Source organism: Suricata suricatta, chromosome 3, assembly GCF_006229205.1.
Source record: "Suricata suricatta isolate VVHF042 chromosome 3, meerkat_22Aug2017_6uvM2_HiC, whole genome shotgun sequence".
Taxonomy (NCBI): domain Eukaryota; kingdom Metazoa; phylum Chordata; class Mammalia; order Carnivora; family Herpestidae; genus Suricata; species Suricata suricatta.
This window is the reverse complement of record NC_043702.1, coordinates 103134980-103152737: the sequence shown is the minus strand read 5'-3', so window position 1 is coordinate 103152737 and position 17758 is coordinate 103134980. Positions and strand designations below refer to the sequence as shown.

At 39.6% G+C, this 17758-nt stretch overlaps 1 protein-coding gene across 2 annotated transcripts in view; it reads right to left on the bottom strand.

Moving 5' to 3' along the window:
- Window positions 1–7650: 7650 nt before the first annotated feature.
- Window positions 7651–17758, bottom strand: part of CNTNAP5 (contactin associated protein like 5) — a 789622-nt gene continuing 779514 nt past the window's right edge. For both annotated transcript variants that reach the window (XM_029934734.1, XM_029934735.1), the window contains 2 exons: window positions 17456–17527; window positions 7651–14910 (listed from right to left, as the gene is read on the bottom strand). In XM_029934734.1, the coding sequence (XP_029790594.1) occupies window positions 14714–14910; window positions 17456–17527 (269 nt within the window). In that variant the 3' untranslated portion in view covers window positions 7651–14713. The remainder of the gene's footprint in view (window positions 14911–17455; window positions 17528–17758) is intronic.

The window sequence follows — 17758 nt, the reverse complement described above, 5'->3', positions numbered from 1 at the left end:
ATCATTGAGCCATTCAATAGTATGAGTGGAATGGCCCAAAACCTTTTGTATTTTCTACGCTTTTCCTCATGTGGATAGGGAAAGGTAGAGAGGGTGGGCCACTGCCCTCAAGTTGCTCAGAAAGTGGCAGATATCCATATAACACCCAGTGTATATGGAAACCAATTTGATAATAAGCTATTAAATTTAAAAAAAATTTTAAATGTGATGAACCTCAGATAATGAGAATATTAACAGAACAATAAAACTCATAAAAATAAAAAAAATTAAAAAAAAGAAAATGACAGGTAAGCATGGAAACAGATAATTGGTAGGCAAAATCTTAATCAAAGAGACATGCCTATGTTGCAATAGGAGAAAAGCTGAAGGGCCAACATTTATGTCATATATGAATAATATGCAGTGGAGAAAAAGTCCTTCATTTTGACTTTTACCTACATTAAAAGTATGGTCTTCTTTGACCTCAGATTTTTCCTTCCTCCCCCAAAATCCTTCTCCTTTTTGGATATAAGTGTGTTTACTATATTCCTTCAGGTTGTCAAATTGTGTCACCTTTTCCTTTTTTTAATAGTAGACTTTGGCTAGTGTATAGTATCATAATATCATCCTGAAATATATTTCTTTTTTATTAATAATTCTGCTTATAGAGATTTATCTATATATCTGGTAAGCATACTATCAGTTCTTAAAAGGAGTTATCTCAAGTTGTAAAATATAACATATTCTAGGACTAATTATTGTTAAATAATATTTATGGCCCTGGCTGAGATTGAGTTATAAATAATTACTCTTAAAGTCAGTTATTTTTGTACCAAAATATTATAATCATGTCTGCACTGCACTGTCATCACTTATTGGAAGAATGTCTTTTTTTCTTTCTTTCCTTCCTTCCTTCCTTCCTTCCTGAACATTTCCTTCTTTAGAACAGGTAGTTAGGGTCAATGCCAGGGACCATGGCCAAGCCCTTTGAAAGCCCAAAGGGCATGGCATTCAATTCTTCTGATTTAAATATGACACTGTTCTTGGTTCTTCTTTATCTTTCAACATTTCGATTTGACCTTGTAACAAAACTGACAGTTATTCAAATCAAAAATTCACATCCAGTTTTGCTAAAAGTGAGAAGTGAAAAGTCATAGAAACCCTCTGGATTTTTATGGCTTTCTGTTAAGAGCTCTTCTTTTCTAGAAGAGCACAAAACTTTCTGACCAATCATCTTATGTAAATTTTCATCTTTTTTCCCTCTTCCATTTCCTTTGCTTGGTATTGTCTTGCTAGCTATAGTCTTCCTAAATTTAATCTTTAAATAGCTTTTCTTTATGCTTCCTGCTTAGCTATTTAGTCTGTATTGTCTATCCCAACATGAAAATGGAGATCTGAAATTATAGAATTTTGGTCCACCATCCCTATAATGCCATCCTAAACAGGCCATCGTTTTAGGAGCTTTGGATAAGTTCACCAGCTGGAGTGTCCCAGCCACCCAACATCCTGGCATTCCTTACCAAGGGACTAAAGAATCAATATCTTACTCCATACTATTACCCACAAACAAGCCATAGGTTTTGAAGCTTAAAAATGTCCTATTGATCTTACTATACATTAACATCATGTATGCTGAAAAAACAAAACTCCCTTTCTCCACAATAATGTTTATTTCTCTTTAAAGTGGCTCAACCTATTTAACTTGATCACACAATTAAATGTGTAATTTGATCACTTCCCGTGTCTTCTGCAAAAGTCGCTAACTTCCTTTGGGTCTCTCAAACTGAACAAATAAGATTACAACAAAGGAAAGATTTCATCTTTATCAGAACTCACATATGTTTTATGGATAATAGGTGTTTTTGTATTCACAGCCTCTTCTGTTTATTATTTCTATATCAACTGGTAAGGAGGAAACTGAGGTCATCCAGTCCATCCTTGTCCAAGCTTTGGCCCAAGGAACCCCTATGCTTTACACTCTCTCTCACTCAACCAACTTAAGAGCAGTATTGATGGCTTAAATCCCACACCTTGAATTGAAAGTCTTGAATCCCTCAAAGCTCTCCACATCCTCAGCCTTATTTTCTACATTGTGTGTGCATTTTCATGATACTGGTCTCCAAAAGAAAATAAGCATATATTTTATATCTCCATTTCTCACACTATGTGAGGATAGACTTAGAAGTCAATGAATGTTTGTCTAAGTAAGGGGTTTGCAAAGTATGACCTATGGGTCAGATCTGGCCAACTGGTTTTGCATAGCTTGTGAGCTAAGCATGATTTCTTGTATTTATAAATGGTTGAGTCCAATAAAACAAATAAAATTTCTTGATATGTGAAAGTTACATGAAATTTAGATTTAAATTAAAGTTCCATGAAATCGCAGTTCCCATATATAAGGTTCTATTGGAACCCAGCCATACTTCTTCATTTACACAGGGTCTGTGGTGCTTCCATATTAAAACAGCCGAGTTGAGTATTTTCAGCAGACACTGGCCCTGAAAGCCTAAAATATTTACTCTCTGGTCCTGCTGTAATTGTTGGATATTTTCTCCCACTCTGGGTTTGGAGTTGCAATAATAATAACTAATATTTGTATTGTTCTGCAGTTTTAAAGATACTTTCATAATCCTTTTATTACTTACTCATAACAACTCAAATTATAAATTAGATACCCAAGGCTCAAAATAGTGGTATAAACAGAAAAGCGAGGATTGGGACCCAATAGAAATCTTCTGGCATCAAATCCCATCTAATTCTGGCCTGAACATGATGTAAACCAAAACGTACTTTTATTTTACTTTTGCATATCCCCTATTTGTCATTTCTTCTCTTCTTATTCCAATGAGGAAACTTTGATGTAAAAGGTCTTTCTACACATTTACTGAGTTGCTTGTCATTTTTGAATATGGAATTTCTAACCTTGTTCTAAGCCATATTGCACTATGTACAGTTTCCTGAATTGGCACACGCACTCTTGCTTCAGTGCTTTTTTTCAAATGCTGTTTTCTTTCTCTTATGCCATTTTCAACTTCACTTCTGATTATCTGCTAGACCTTCGAAACACAACTGAAGCAACAACTTCTTTAGTGAAATGCTGGCTCCCTCCTCATGTATGCTAATTGCAACCTGGGTCCTCCTCTGTGGAACCTGTTGTACAAGCTTGTCATTTATCTACTCACCTCCCTAAGTAAACCCTGGGCAGCCCTTTGTGAGCAGTTGCTGCATCTTATTATGTGATTATTCCCAACATCTCAAAATCCACATCAAAATTGCCGATCAATATTTGTTGAAGGAAATAATTAGAAAATTAATGGTTAGTCTCTACAATAGAGTTTATTTTATTCACTATAATATTAATACTATAATATTTACTATAATATTAGTACAAAATCTAAAGAATGACAACATAAGTTGTCTTTTTATATAAGATAAAATACTAAATAACCTATATACATATCACATGACATCGATCCCTTTTTATTTTATTTCTGGCAGTTTGATATTTTTTTCTGGCAGTTTGATTTTTAACTTTGTGTTTCCTTATAATTGCAATAACTAAAGGCATAAATGGGAAGTTCAGCATCCAGGACACTGCAGGCTCTCGATTAATGCCACATCATGAAGTTCCCTTAATAAACCCACTGGCTCCTTCATAGACACCCAAAGGGAAGAGGCACCCAAAGGGAATTGGGATATATTACAACATGAACTCCCCACTCAAATTCCAAAATGGTGGCATGGATGGTGGCAGATCTCTGCCTGTTTATTGGAAGGGAGCATTTGATTTTACTTGTTTGTAAGTTTATGTGCTGAAAAATGTTTTCTATGGGCTCAGCTTTAAGTGAGCATTGAATAATGCTATTCTCTGCCAGAAGAGACTGTGCCTCTTTAGAGATCTGGCAAGTAAAGATCAGCTACACTCCCTACGCATAGGGGATTGGCCCTGGGATAGGTACACCACAGAAGGTTTCCTGCAGACACAAAATGATTCCTACATATTCTACTGGTATCTCAGTTACGGTGTTGGCTCAGTCTAACCAGTTATAGCCAGAGAACCCTTCAATTTGCCTTTTTGTTTATCTTTTTTATTTGGCGATTTTCCTCTTATTTCATTGAGCAGTAGAGGCCAGGGACAGAGCAGTTGTACAATGGCCAAATTACATTATTTGAATTTGTTTTAGCTGTAGCTGGGTATAAGCAGATGTGGTTTAAGGCTGAAATCAGATAAGTCTTCACTCCTCCACTAACTAGCTATATTAGTCTGAGAAATAGGTGTTAACATCCTTATTTTCCAGATGAGAAGCTGAGTCACAGATAGGGTAAGACCATTGTCTGAAGCAACACAGAAAACAGAGCAGGCATTGAATCTAAGCATCTGTGACATCAAAGGCTATGCAGTTCTTTCAGCAAATTAATTTATTCATGTTAGATATATTTACCTCAAAATGAGGAAAACAGTCCATGTCTGATGGTTTCATTGTGACAAAAAGTGGTAGCATGTAGAAGTACTTGATACACACAAGGTGCACAGCGCTAGGTAAGTGTTTTATTATTACATTACTATTGTAAGAGAGTAGTTGACTCATGCTGTTTCTCTTCACAAAGCCAGTATCTTTCCAGTGAGAGCTTTGCTCAAAACAAAGGGCCCTGGGAGACATGGACAGGTTGTCACACTCTCCAAACCAACCTGTCGGAGACAGAGAACTACCACCTGCCCTTTCCAAGGAGCATCCTCCGTGCTCTCCCTTGATGACATCGCTCCTCTGTTCAGTGAAAGATATGCTCTAAGACAGCTTTTAAGTCTCTAAGGTTTATTTGAACAGTTGGAGCTCCTGAGAGGGCAAGGCTGAAGTGGATTTGCCTTTTCTTCGGCTGGTCATGCTGTCATTAGCTAGCCCTGGTGTTTCCTCCCCAAGGATGGATCTCACATTCCAGACTGGGCTTTTGGCAGCCGGCTGGCTGGTGTCAGATTCTGTTTGCCTGTCTCAGATGCAGATGCTGTGAGCTCATCGACCTGATCAAATGCAGGCTCATGGAAATTTGTTGTTTTTGAACTGTCTGGAACAATGAAATCAATTCAAATATGGTTTAAACATTGTATTATTAAAAATACCTTGAGGTTCTTCCTTTCTACAATATATTATAGGTCTGTTTAAACTCAGAGCCATTTTTTCTCTTGTTTATTTCTTTCTTTTAATTTTATTTGTTTATTTTGAGAGACAGAGAGAGAACATGAATAGGGGAGGGGCATACAGAGAGAGAGAGAATCTCAAGCAGGCACCGCACTGCCAATGCAGATATGGGTCTCAAACCCATGAACTGTGAGATCATGATATGAACCAAAATCTAGAGTCTGCGAACTGACTGAACCATCTAGGTGTGCCTTCTCTTTTATTTTATAGACTTACACCAAATACAAATATGGCAAAATGGATAAGATCAACACAGTCCTTTGTTAACTTTGAATGTTACTCTCTGATTATATTATGTGACTAGAAAGCAACTCATGAGAAAGAAGTAGGGAAACAAATATATTCTTAGTACAGGAGTATTGTTTTAAAATCCATTGAATGGTGAGGCATTGAACCTGAGGGATGAGATAGGATTTGTGTATTTACTGTCTCTCAACGACTAATTAGAAGAGCTGGAATTTGAAGCCATGACTCTCTGGCCCAAAGTCCATAAGGTCAACTTCTCTGATATCCAAAATTATTGTAAATGTTTAACATAATAGAATTGTTTCATTATTTAGAATCAGTCCCCACTTTTACAGGAACAGGGCATTTCAAAAGCTCATTTATGTTAGAGCCACAGTTAGAACTCAAGACTTCTTCCTAGTCCAATACACTTAGAAGCCATTACTGAGCCTCCTTTCAAAACAGACATGACTAACTTTTCTATGCATTGCTTCATTAAATTCTGTATGATATGTGTCATTTGTTTTCAAAACATTAGGACAATATAAAGAGATAAATAATGACAGGTAGCTTTTATGGAGGGTCCCACTGCTCATGTACTTGGCTAACTGGCTTGCATGTATTATTACATTTGATACTCAGGGTCTCTAAAAGTCTTTGTTTTTAATTTTCCAATTTACATCTTCAAAACCTAAGGATTATGGTGGTTCATCGATTTCAAGTCACAAAACTAGAGAATGGGATTTTATGGGATTTGAGCCCCAGTGGTATGCCTGGCTCCAATGTTCATGTTTCTACCATATAATTATTGCTTTGAGTCTTATTCCAAGCTGTCCTCTAGCTTCTCCATCCCTTCAGCTGACTCAAAATCATACTGACTCACCCCTTGCTGATTAAGTGGTTCTAAGAAGGGTTGTCAGTGCTTTAATCTTGCTAAAGCTTGATCTACTCTCATCTGACTTGGTTTCTCAGTAGCATTTAAGAAATGTTCACTTCCTCTTCATTACATATTTTGTTTTCTGGGCTCCAACTTACTCACCTGGTCTTCCTCCTTCCTCAGTGCCTCCCTCCTTCGCCAATAACAGACCATTGTTCAGACTCTATTCTCTGGTTACATTCATGCTTTGGATGATCTCAATCAAACTCTCACACACATATACACATATATGTATATATCTATACATGCATATGCATATTCAAATTCTCCCAAGTGTCTCTCCAGACAAGACCACACTCCTGAACTGCAGACATATACCCAGGTCACTACTCAACACCTACACTTATTGCAGAGGTGGAATCTTAAACCTAATGAAATGCCAAATTGAACTCATGATCTTCTCTTTCTACTTCTCAGCCACCATTCTCCAAAACAAAGCTATTTACTTTGTCCTATCCACTCAGTGGCTTAAGCCCCAAGTTCTAATATTTCCTGAGTCCTTTCTTCCCCTTACAATCTCTTTCAAGTCCATCAGCAAGACCTCTTGATACTGTCTGGACCCAGCTCTGTTATTATATTCCTTTCTGCTACAACAGCCCTAGTCCAAACCACCACTGCCTTTCCTCAGGGCAATAGATCCCAACTGTTCTCTCTTCCTCCCCTCTTGTTTCCTTATGGTCCATTCTTCATTGAGAAGTTGGATGAAATTTTTCTGAAAGGTAAATCTGATAGTGTCATTCTCCTGTTTAAAACCTTTGCCAGTTTTTAATTTCTGATTGTTGACTACCCCATACATAGAAGTCTTAATAAGCACCATATGAAGTGAGTTCTGTTTCACCACTATTGATTGTTTAATATCTTAAACACATAAGAGTCCCATTGGGGTTAGGATTTTCTCTGGGAAGAAGGGCAAGGCAAGGTGAACTAAGAAACATGGCTGCTGTTAAGTAGGTATGGATGAAGGTTTAGGAGAGGCCCAGGGTTTCATGTGGGCAGCTAAAACTGGGATGGCTCCAGAGGCCTGAAAATGGCTTTTGACTGAGTCACTGAGCTTGCTCTTGTATGCATTTGAGCCAGGCAAGCAGGCGGGTATAATTCAGCTGAATGATGAGTGAGCCCATGACAGCACTTTCAGGCCCGCTGAAATCAATAAACCCAGGGCGTGGGAGTTTCATGTTTCTCCAGCAACACCACAGGTCATGTTGTCTGGGAGTTAATGGTCTAAGGGATGAGAATAGGAGCTAAGGGATTAATTGTTAGACTCTTCATTAAACCAAGAAAACACAGCAAGACACATTTGGCTTCCACACAAAATCATACAAAATTCTCTCTTTATTAAATATACATTATTTACAGTTTAAGTCTTTCTTCTGTACAACAGTAACCATAGAAAACAAAGAAATCTAAGGCTAACTTTTAATTTTTCCCCATACAGTGTATTAAGACATGTTACATGGTCTACAAAACTGACTTGGAACGAGGCAACGTCACTTGAGATTCAGTTTTAGGAACAAAAATGAGAAGATCCAAAGGAAAAAGCTAGACTCTGGAAGATCTACAAAGAGAGGTGACCTGTTTTGTGCTTTTGCCATAACAGAAAGTCTGACATATAGTTTTTTTTGGGGGGGGAGAGATGTTATTTTGCATTTATTGTTTACTTGTTAAAAATAATCTCCCCACTGTATCTCATTCCTCAAAAAAGAGGACCACTGCCTGCCAGAGAGAGACTGATTTCCCCATCTGAGATGGACATGGCAATGGTCAATCATAGAGATCAGCAAGCTGCAGTCCATAGGCCAAATTTTACCCATTATCTGTTTCATAAATAAAGCTTTATTGGAACACAGCTATGCCCCTTTGTTCATATATGGCCTGCTTCCTGCTACAGCAGCAGAAGTGAGTATTTGCAACTTTCAGAGTGTCTGGCTTGCAGAACCTAAATTAAACCATCCAGCCCTTTACAGAAAACGTTTGCTGACTCCTTGCCTATCAAATCCTAGAGGCAGACTCCTCATTCCTCCTCAGACTGCCCTTTTATTCCCAGTAACAACCCTGCACCTTTTTTTTTTTTTGCCTCTTCCAGTTGACTGAGGGAAGTGACAACACACGATATCAGGAGGACTGTCAACTGCTGGCTTCAGAAGGAGAAAAGTCTTGGTGTTAGACCTCACTAAACGAAAGTCCCTCTCACACTATAACTAGGCTGCTTTAAAGCAAGGTTTGGTATTTTTTGCATGAGTATTTAAGGCAGGGCAAGGTTGCACTGGTTGACACTGCCATTCATGTTAATATTTCATGTAAAGCCTTGGGGATGAGGCTGACTATAACAGAAAAGTATGACTAGGCAGATGCCTATAAGTATCATCCCTTAAAGTTTCACTGGAAGTTTCTACTTATGGGCCTTCCAAAGAATCTCCAGGGTAATACAATGCTCCTCTTGCATGCCCAGAACCTTTTGCATGTTTTCTGAAGCTACTGCTGCCTTCTGAGGCATGTAAGAACATGATGTGAACAAAAACAAGACCAAGATTTAATTACCAAAACAATCAGATTCACCTTTGGTCATGGAGAGTTCTCCTAATTTTATTCTGGATACTGTGTCACTGGTCAGGACTGAGAAAGCCAGTGTTTCCAAATAGGGCTAGATATTTGTTGTTGGGGATGGACAGAATCATCTCATCTTACAGTGTGGCATGCCTATGGATGGCAGGACCAATCAAGGGGAAATAAGGACCACAAGACTGATTTCAGGACCTCAACCATCCCACCCATGGGGCTTTTGATTGGGATAGTGGGTTTGAAGAGTTGTTTTGATACTTTCTTGCTTTCATAATTGTATCTGGATGTTCAGCCTGGGCAGGTTAGGTCATTGTGGTGATAGCATACAATGAAAATCTTGGTGAAATAAAAATATTGGGGGTAGGGGTGGGGTAGGAGATGTGGCTGAGAAGGATAAAAAAAATGTCATGCCAAAGTTGGAAATGGATTTGTCATGCAAAGCCCATGATATTGCCTTTTTTCCTGATGTGTAAGATGATGATCCAAATGCACTGAAGGGACTCCTGGTTTAGGAGCCAAGAAAGCAGGAAGAGCTGCTGCCCCTGATCCGTGGTGGGAGCAATGACCCTCCTCACCTGAGATGGCCACCAATTGTTACCACAGATCCCCTCTTCCTCCTCAACATGCTCTCAGCCGGTGTGGTCAAAATACCAACACCAAGCTTTGCCTTCTTCCTTGATCATGTCTACTCAGCCACTTTATAGTCTATAAGCATCACAAAAGACAGACAACTAACTGACAAAATACAATATTTCACTAAAAGAGAAACAATGTGCTTTTCTGTTCCTCCTCAGAGCTCCTTAGTGCAAAATAAGAGAAAAATCACTCAAAAATAGCAAGAGTTCAGTATCAAAACCTTATACAAAGGTTTCAAATAACTGCCAATGCAAGAGAAAATGTGTTTATCCCTACTGGAGAATCGTGTATGTCCTGGAGAAAGCCTGACTAACAACAGCCCTATTTTACAACGTCTTTGTGTATGTGTCTGCTTACACTTTTTTCCTCCAAGAGGTTCAACTATTAGGGATTTGAGATAAAAGATGAAAACTGGGGACCCAAATCTGCAAACTAGCTGGCCCAACACCAGTGTGGGTGAGTATGGAGGACGGGCTGAGAACGAACCAAGAACAGTGTGTGGAAGTAATTCAATTACACTACATATCTTTTAAAGAAAACATTTTCAAAGTGCATGAGAGACATGAAACAGCACTCAGTTACTCTCCATGTATTCTGAAAGTTTGGGGTTTGCTTACACCTTCTTCCATTAACCACTTTCACATTTGCAGAAACAAGGAAACCTCTTTATTTACTTGGCACACTTGTGACCTGTAGGACAACTGAAGCCTAAGGATGTCAAAGCCTTTAGGTTAAGGGAAAATGAGGAGCAGAGCTACACACTGCCTCAAATTCCTCTTGGCAGGCCGGGGTTACAATGTGGATTTGATGGATTGCAGCTTTGGGGGAATTCAGAGGAAGCCAGGGCAGGTTGGCGGACAAACTGTCAAGGCTTTTTGTAAGAAAGATTTCAACAGCCTGATTTCTATTTCCCTGAATGTCTTGGAGGAGGCACTCTGTTTGTAGCCTCCCAGTGTGGCTCTGCTAAGTGAATGAGCTTGCTGTGGAGAAGAGACAGATGTGACTTTCAAGATAGGAAAAACTCACCCAGTACACAGAGGTGAGACCTCAGTTAGATGGACAACAATTTTTAATCAGTTATTTACTTGAAGCTACTTCATCTCATTCTCAGAGATCTTTCTAAGTAGTCAAATGGGTTGTGGGGACAAAGAAGGGTTTTCAGAGGGCTGAAAGGACAACAAACACCTTAAGGGGCATTTGGAAGAGCAAATGGTCATAACTCCATGGCCTTAAAGGAACTGATACAAGAGGAGGAGGGGAGTGGGAATGGAGATTGCTGTCCCTCCCCCACAGAAGGTCCCCAAGCCATCACTTAGGTCCGACTGATAGGAAGGGGTTTCAGAATCCCTCAGCCAGAAATGAAGCAAGAATGGAGAGAATCAGGCCTTCCCCAAAGTACTTTAGAGACAAAGATCATCTTTTCTCTTTGTTCCTAAAGAATTAATCCATCAATTAACTCTATCTATCTGCATGGATAGATATTTGCTTTGTAGAGGAGAAACAAAGCAGCTTATTGAAAGTGGAATATACAAGAAAAAATTATGAATATTTTCCAGAAAGTTATCTGCTTAAGTCTCTAGCAAAGGCTTTGCAAAAATAATCATGCAGGATCTCTGAGCTACCTTCCATAACCCTCTCTGCATACCCTTGTGACAAGTATACCTTGTTCTTGCCCTGATAGACTGTGAGCTCCTCTAAGAGCAAGAGCAAGGTAAAATTTATATTTGTAAAGCCAATGTCTAGTTCAACCATTGGGGTACTGGGCATTCAGTATATACTTCATGATGAATAAGGGAAGGGAACACTCTATTTCTTTCGTTCGGATCTTGCTCCTGCTACCCTGTGATGGTCATGCGGCTAACAAAAGGTTTAGCGCCGTGTCTTATTACCAAAGAGGACAGAAACTCTTTTAAAAAAATCAGTCCCAGAAATCTCCCATATGCTGTTGAGACTGAACAGAAGAAAGGCTAAGCTATCCATAAACATATATCTAGGGAAGTGACAAATGTCTAATTCTCTAGATGAATTCTCATAGAGATCATGGCATTCTAAGCTATACCCATGATTAATGATGCAGTGGGGGTTAAGTAGTTTTTACGGTAAGCATATGTACTATTGCTTACATAAATAGGTTTGCTTGGTAGAAATTATGTCAATTAAATATCCCCCTTAGAATGTGAAATTTCACAGGTGCTTCGGTTTTGCTGTGAAGTGACCACATTCCATAAAATATTTTTGTAATCTGCAGTTATCAAGGACCGAGGGTTATCGAGAAGAGGATTATGATTGTCCACCTCTCAGAGCTTGAGTCAGGATACCTGATTTCCAAAGCAGAAAACAGGAGCTAAGGAGGGGGCAGAGTGCTTTCAATGACGATTTGTTTTAGATTATAATTGCTCAAAAGTAGGAACACTCATGCAATTGGACAGTTGCACAAAACTACATGGGTTTGGTACCAGTGAGGAAAGACAGGCAGAGCTAGCACTTATTTCTGAGTGAAAATTGTGTTTTGCTTTGGAAGTAGTGACTTTCTTGTTTCCATATACTTCGAGTGAAAGTCCGTGTTCTCTGGGGTTATGAAATAATCCAACCCTGTAAAAATAATTTTGGATTAGCCCTGAGACTTTACTTACAAGAGTGATGTGCTCATTGCACAATCTTGGGGTTGGTTTTTCAGTCTGTGATATATGTATCACCTAGTAGTGCGTATGGATAGATAGTCTATATGCGTGGGGAGCGTGCTGGTGGATACTGCAGGGGGTGGGGTGTGTGGCAAGAAGAGAGCTTCACAGACTGCTCACCCTGTGGAACTACCTAGAAGCATTTGTAAGTAGATGAGGAAAGCAAATAGTCAGAGCCGGCCTTTGTTAGTTCTCCATTTCTTCTATCAGCACTGTGTCAGCAAAATACAGGCCTCACTTCGCAGAGACTTGAACAATGAGGGGTTCCAGTTTTATTACTCACACCTTCCTTTGCCTTTTCATCTCATTACTGGAGACACTTCAGGCTAAACCTACTGTGCTTCATGGTGACTTTTATTTCAGGGGAGAAAGGACTATCTACCTTAGCAAAAGGCCGACTTATACAGCCTTTTTATGGAAATCAACAATTCAAGAGTGAACATTGGAAACAGGAGTTGAAAAGGCAGGAGAAAACAATATTTAAAGATCTTTCCTCTTATCGATGGATCATTCATCTTAGTAAAAAAAGTTAGAAAAGGGAAAAAAAGATGCTCACGTTGGAATCATTTTAAATACATTTACTAGCAAAATGACATAATGATGATGCAATTAAGAATCTGCAGAAGGTTTTAAGAAGAGAATGCATATTTAGAACAACATCTTAAAGTTGATAAATATGATTACAAGCCGATTCCTTGCCCATGTGCTCAGACGCTGAAAGAAAAGCCTGAAATGGATTTGAAATGAGATGGAGTTAATGAGTTCCTCATTGTGAGCCTGGCCACGCCAGGGACCTTTAAATAATCAGAGGCGATAGACACACTAAGAACGAGATGGAATGTCTGCTCACTGTCAAGGCTGGCAAACTGCAACGTGGTAATTGTTTTCCCAGACCGAATCTGTCTTGTAAAGAGAATTGGCAAGTACTTTCCACATCTGTGGATCATTATATTGGCATTCCCAGCATACCAGAGAGTTGATATTGTTTTCCCCTTCTCTTTTTCTCCAAGATGACCCAGAGGTAAAGAGTGAGACTTATTGCCATCACAAAATCATCAGGATTCTCACCACCTCCTCATGCATGAGCCTGAGACTCCTTCTTGAAGGAATGACTTTGTTTCTTCGATGCTTTGTTTTCAAGAGAGGTATTTACCCTGAAACTTCACATAATTTCATCTGAGAGTCTTTACTTACAAAAAGATGTGTGTGGGGGTCTTTATGTACATGGGGTATAGATGACTTTAAAATGTGATGCACTGTAGAACCTAAGAGATCCTCTGAAACTAAGCAGTGAGGGTTCGCTCGGCAAACCGTAATGCCCCATCAGTCAGTGCACCCTGAACCTCCCAGAAAATGTCTTGATGTCCAGAGCAGGGGTCATTGTGTCTGCTAGAAAACATGAACCCTGCATTCACTTAACTCACCAGATCTTTGGTGAGTGGATGGAAGGGAAGAATCTTGCTTGAATATTTCTCTTCTTTCATGCAGTTTTTTTTTTTAATTTTTTGTTTTTGTTTTTAAAGCTCTTTCATGGAACCAGGTACTATTTCAGACCCTTATTGGAATTTCTTTATGCTGCAGCAACTTATATAGATATATTAATATATACCTATATATATGTGTGTATATATATATGTGTGTGTATATATATATATACCTCAGTATTATTGTCCCAGGAATAACCTAGCTAACATTTCTTACAAAATTGGAAGAGGCATTTTTGAAGTTATAGAACATCTACTTTCTTTTTTACCTCCTAGTTTTAAGCTACTATTTTCCATGCTTCCCCTAGGCTTATGCTATTGTGAGCTGTTCTAAAGTGTTGGCCTCAGGAGAGAGTGGCATGGAAGGAGCAAAGGAATGGCTCACTACGATCAGGAATTTTATATTTGAAATACTCAGGGGAGAAGAATCAAAGTGAAAAAGGGTAATGAGTTTGGGCAATGGGCGTCCTATGGTAAGGAAAATCAACACAAAACAAACCTCTCTTAATTCTTTGAAAGTGCCACTGAAGCAAACCAGGCATTTATTGTATTCTTTCTCTACCCTGAGTTCCTTGGCAGGAATGAACTTGAGATGGGGGAGGATATCAAGGGTGACTATCATATGCCTAAGTCTCAGAGCTCAGGTTCAACATAAGCCTGAGGCTGAATGCAAGACTGAACAGCTGTGGAACTAAAGAGTGCATCTTACCTAGAAACTAGAAATACAGAACTAAATATGCACATGTACACCCATGTGTCTCTTCTTTGTCTAGAGTAATGTCAGTCTGTTGAGTGATCATTATCACCACGATACGTTTGTCAGAAAGGAAGGCAGTGGCCATAGCTGCCTGGTCTTCTGGGCTGGGTCAAGAGGCTAGATGCCGTGGTTGATAGAAGGGTGTGCCAAACATAATTGGCAAACAAATGAGAAAAGGAGAATGACCAAAATGAAAAGATTGGAGAAAGGAGAAAAAATTTAACAACAACCCAAAGAATATTAGGTGACCCTGCAGTTTTTCAGATGAAATATTCCCGTTTACACTCGCTCACTGTGTTTTGCAAGTCAATGTCATTTCTAAAGGAGCTGTCCAAATTTTCTGGGTATTCCTTCTCCTTCATCTGGTTAGTACGATGGGACTGCTTATGCTGGTAAAGGAACCGGGTCATGATGCCGATGATAGAGAAGATGATGAATATCACCACTGCTATTACTCCTGTTGAGAAAGAGGAAAGGGAGAAGGAAATCATCATGGATCGTCTACTCAGAAGAGATGATTCAGTCTAGACAGACAAGGCACTCAGTAGAACGAAATAAAACTAAACAAATGAAGAGCAACAGACTCTTGCCCAGATATGAAGACCGGCTGAAATGCCTTCCATTTCAGTTACTAAGAAGCCAGACAGAAAGCCAGTCTAAGTAGGAGAATGCCATCATATAAGTATGGACTCATCATGGCAAAGGATTTCATAGGTATTTCTTCAAGACCTGATTTAAAGATACGACAGAATCTTTTAATTGGGACATTTGTCATTTATAATTGTTTGTAATTTCTTTGTCACCTTGCAACTAGGTATTTTGGAACTACTTCACACCCTAGAAAACCATACTGAAGTATCTAAGACCTCAATACACCCTCTCCTGATGTAAATTCCTTTAGGGTATATGTTTGCTTTGCTATAAATGATTTGTTACTTAATGGAAGGCTTCCCAAACATGTAGGGTATTCTTCCACTGCTCTGCACTCCACTAGGCATGGGCCAATGCAGAGATGGTGTGATCTGTTGTCAGGAGACGCAGAGTCAGCTAAAATGGCAGAGGTCTTCAGTTATGTCAGATTCCCGCCTGCTCTGGTTGCATGTGATTTTACTGCATCTACTCGGCAAGTTGCCCTCGCTGACTCGAAGGTCTTGTCCCTCCCCTTTCTCCCCTTTGCCAGGAAGCCTCTCGAGATGCAAAGAGCAAAGTCAGCAAAAGGATGGTAAAAATGTAGAATCTGGTGACTTTTAAAAGGGAGAATGCATCTATAAATGAATGTCAATTTTTCAACATTCAAATAGTTGAGAAGTATTTAGGATATTCAAATATGTTTATTCCCCAGAAAGTGTATATTCTGCTGTTCTGTTTCTCTTTTTAAGTCGAATGGATAGTGACAACATATGCTTATTTTAGAATGTTAGCTTTGGGCATCCTACATTGTGATTTACATGAGCATGGATATTTGAGAGTTAAATACATTGAATGTACATCTTCCACCAATTTGTATTAGAGCTTGGGCCATCACTAAGATTGCTTCCTTTAAAAAAATATTTCTAAACCTTTATACAGCATTTTCTGTGACTATTTTAGAATGAGGCAGAGTAAAACCATCTAAGTTAACAAACCGATGAATAAATAAACTGGGTGGCAGTGAGTGGTTCCCATGAACGGGCTGCAGCTTTATGAGGTGAAATACAGAACCAGTTTCTACTCCTTTAGTACACCAACTGTTCAGAGGTAGAGGGATTTTCCCAAGGGAATAGGATGCCTTTCCTGCTCTTAGAGACTCACAGAAGCATGTAACTGGGTGGGAAATGTCAGCAGTCACAAAAGTCTCTTCTCCACATGTCAAATGAATAATTGTAGGAAGAGAAACAGTCAATACATTCTTTCTTACATTTCTTGATGCCAAACAAAAATCAAATTGGACTCTCTTCCCTGAAGCAGAAATTCAGGTCAGACATTTTAAGAACTTCTTTAAGGAAAGGTCACAGTTTTCATTCCTCACAATTGGATGGTAATGGGGCACCTCTGTGCTCCCACAGCCATTTATACCTCCTCCCTCAATATGCTACTTGTTAGTTTCATTGTTTTCTGTTGTTTTCTGACAGTCCCCTCTCAGACCAGGCTATGTGTTCCTATACTTAGCACAGGGCTTGACCCATAGCTGAGACTCATTAAAGAGAAATTAAATGAATGGATTTTACAAGAACTCTATCTGGTGTGGATCAGTTCATCTAGCTGCCAGAAGGCAGTGTTGGGGATGCTGGCTAGAGCTATGGCTCCTGGATGACCACGAATTTAGTCTCTCCCCAGGGTCTTACACTGAACAAGGTTTGGGGATCATTCTGTGTTGCAAGGCCAAGGTGGGGAAAAAGAAGCCACTGGAAGAAGCAGCCAGGCTGAGGCAGGATAAGAAGGGGTGGCCAACAGGCTGTGAGAAAATGGAAAAGCTGGGGAGATGGAGGGAGAGCTAAGCTCACAGCAGAGCAGACGAGATCTGTATCCATAACCATATGTGCTGCTGGATTTGAAACTCCAGTCCTGTGGGCTTCACCCTGCTCATTAGATCCAACCCAAATCACTTGCTGGAGAAAACTGACAGGTCTGGGGCTTCACCCATCTGTCTTCCCCAACATGGCTCCTTCCCATATGTTTTATTGGTGTGGTTTGTTTTTGCTTTAGGAAAACTGACAACTGCATAAGATGAACAGGGTGCACATTGCCTGTCGCTAAATAAATGTTCCAGCTGTTGAATCAGTTGTCAGCTGCCTGATGGATCAGGAGCAGGATGAATCCATGGAACTATAGATGCTGGGGGAGAGGGCGCCTTTGATCACTCAGCACCCATGACTATTCTCAAAAAGGCTCCCTCCCAGTCTCGCAGATCATGCGGGGCTCTGGATGCTGGATGGCCATAATTAAGGAAGGGATCAAATAAATATTTTCCAAGTACAGGATCATTGTGTCCTCTCTGCTTTCAGCAACAAGGAATGATTTACCTCCAATGACGGCCGAGTCACTTCGAACTGCGTTGGTGAGTGGCTCCCGCTCATCCGTCTTCCCAAAGGGATCTGCAAAGAGTGAAAAAAAAAAAAAACATGGCACTTCATTCCTCACTTGAAATACTGGAAGGAGGTCAACAATTTGGACTTGAGATGACACATCTGTGGATTAGATCCTGTGCTCTCAAACAGTTATGAGCTAGCATTTTTTTAGGAACCCAAACACACATACACAACAAAAGGCATCTGAGGTACACAACTTCCACCCCATAGTTCCCTGACAATTGGCTTCTACAACAG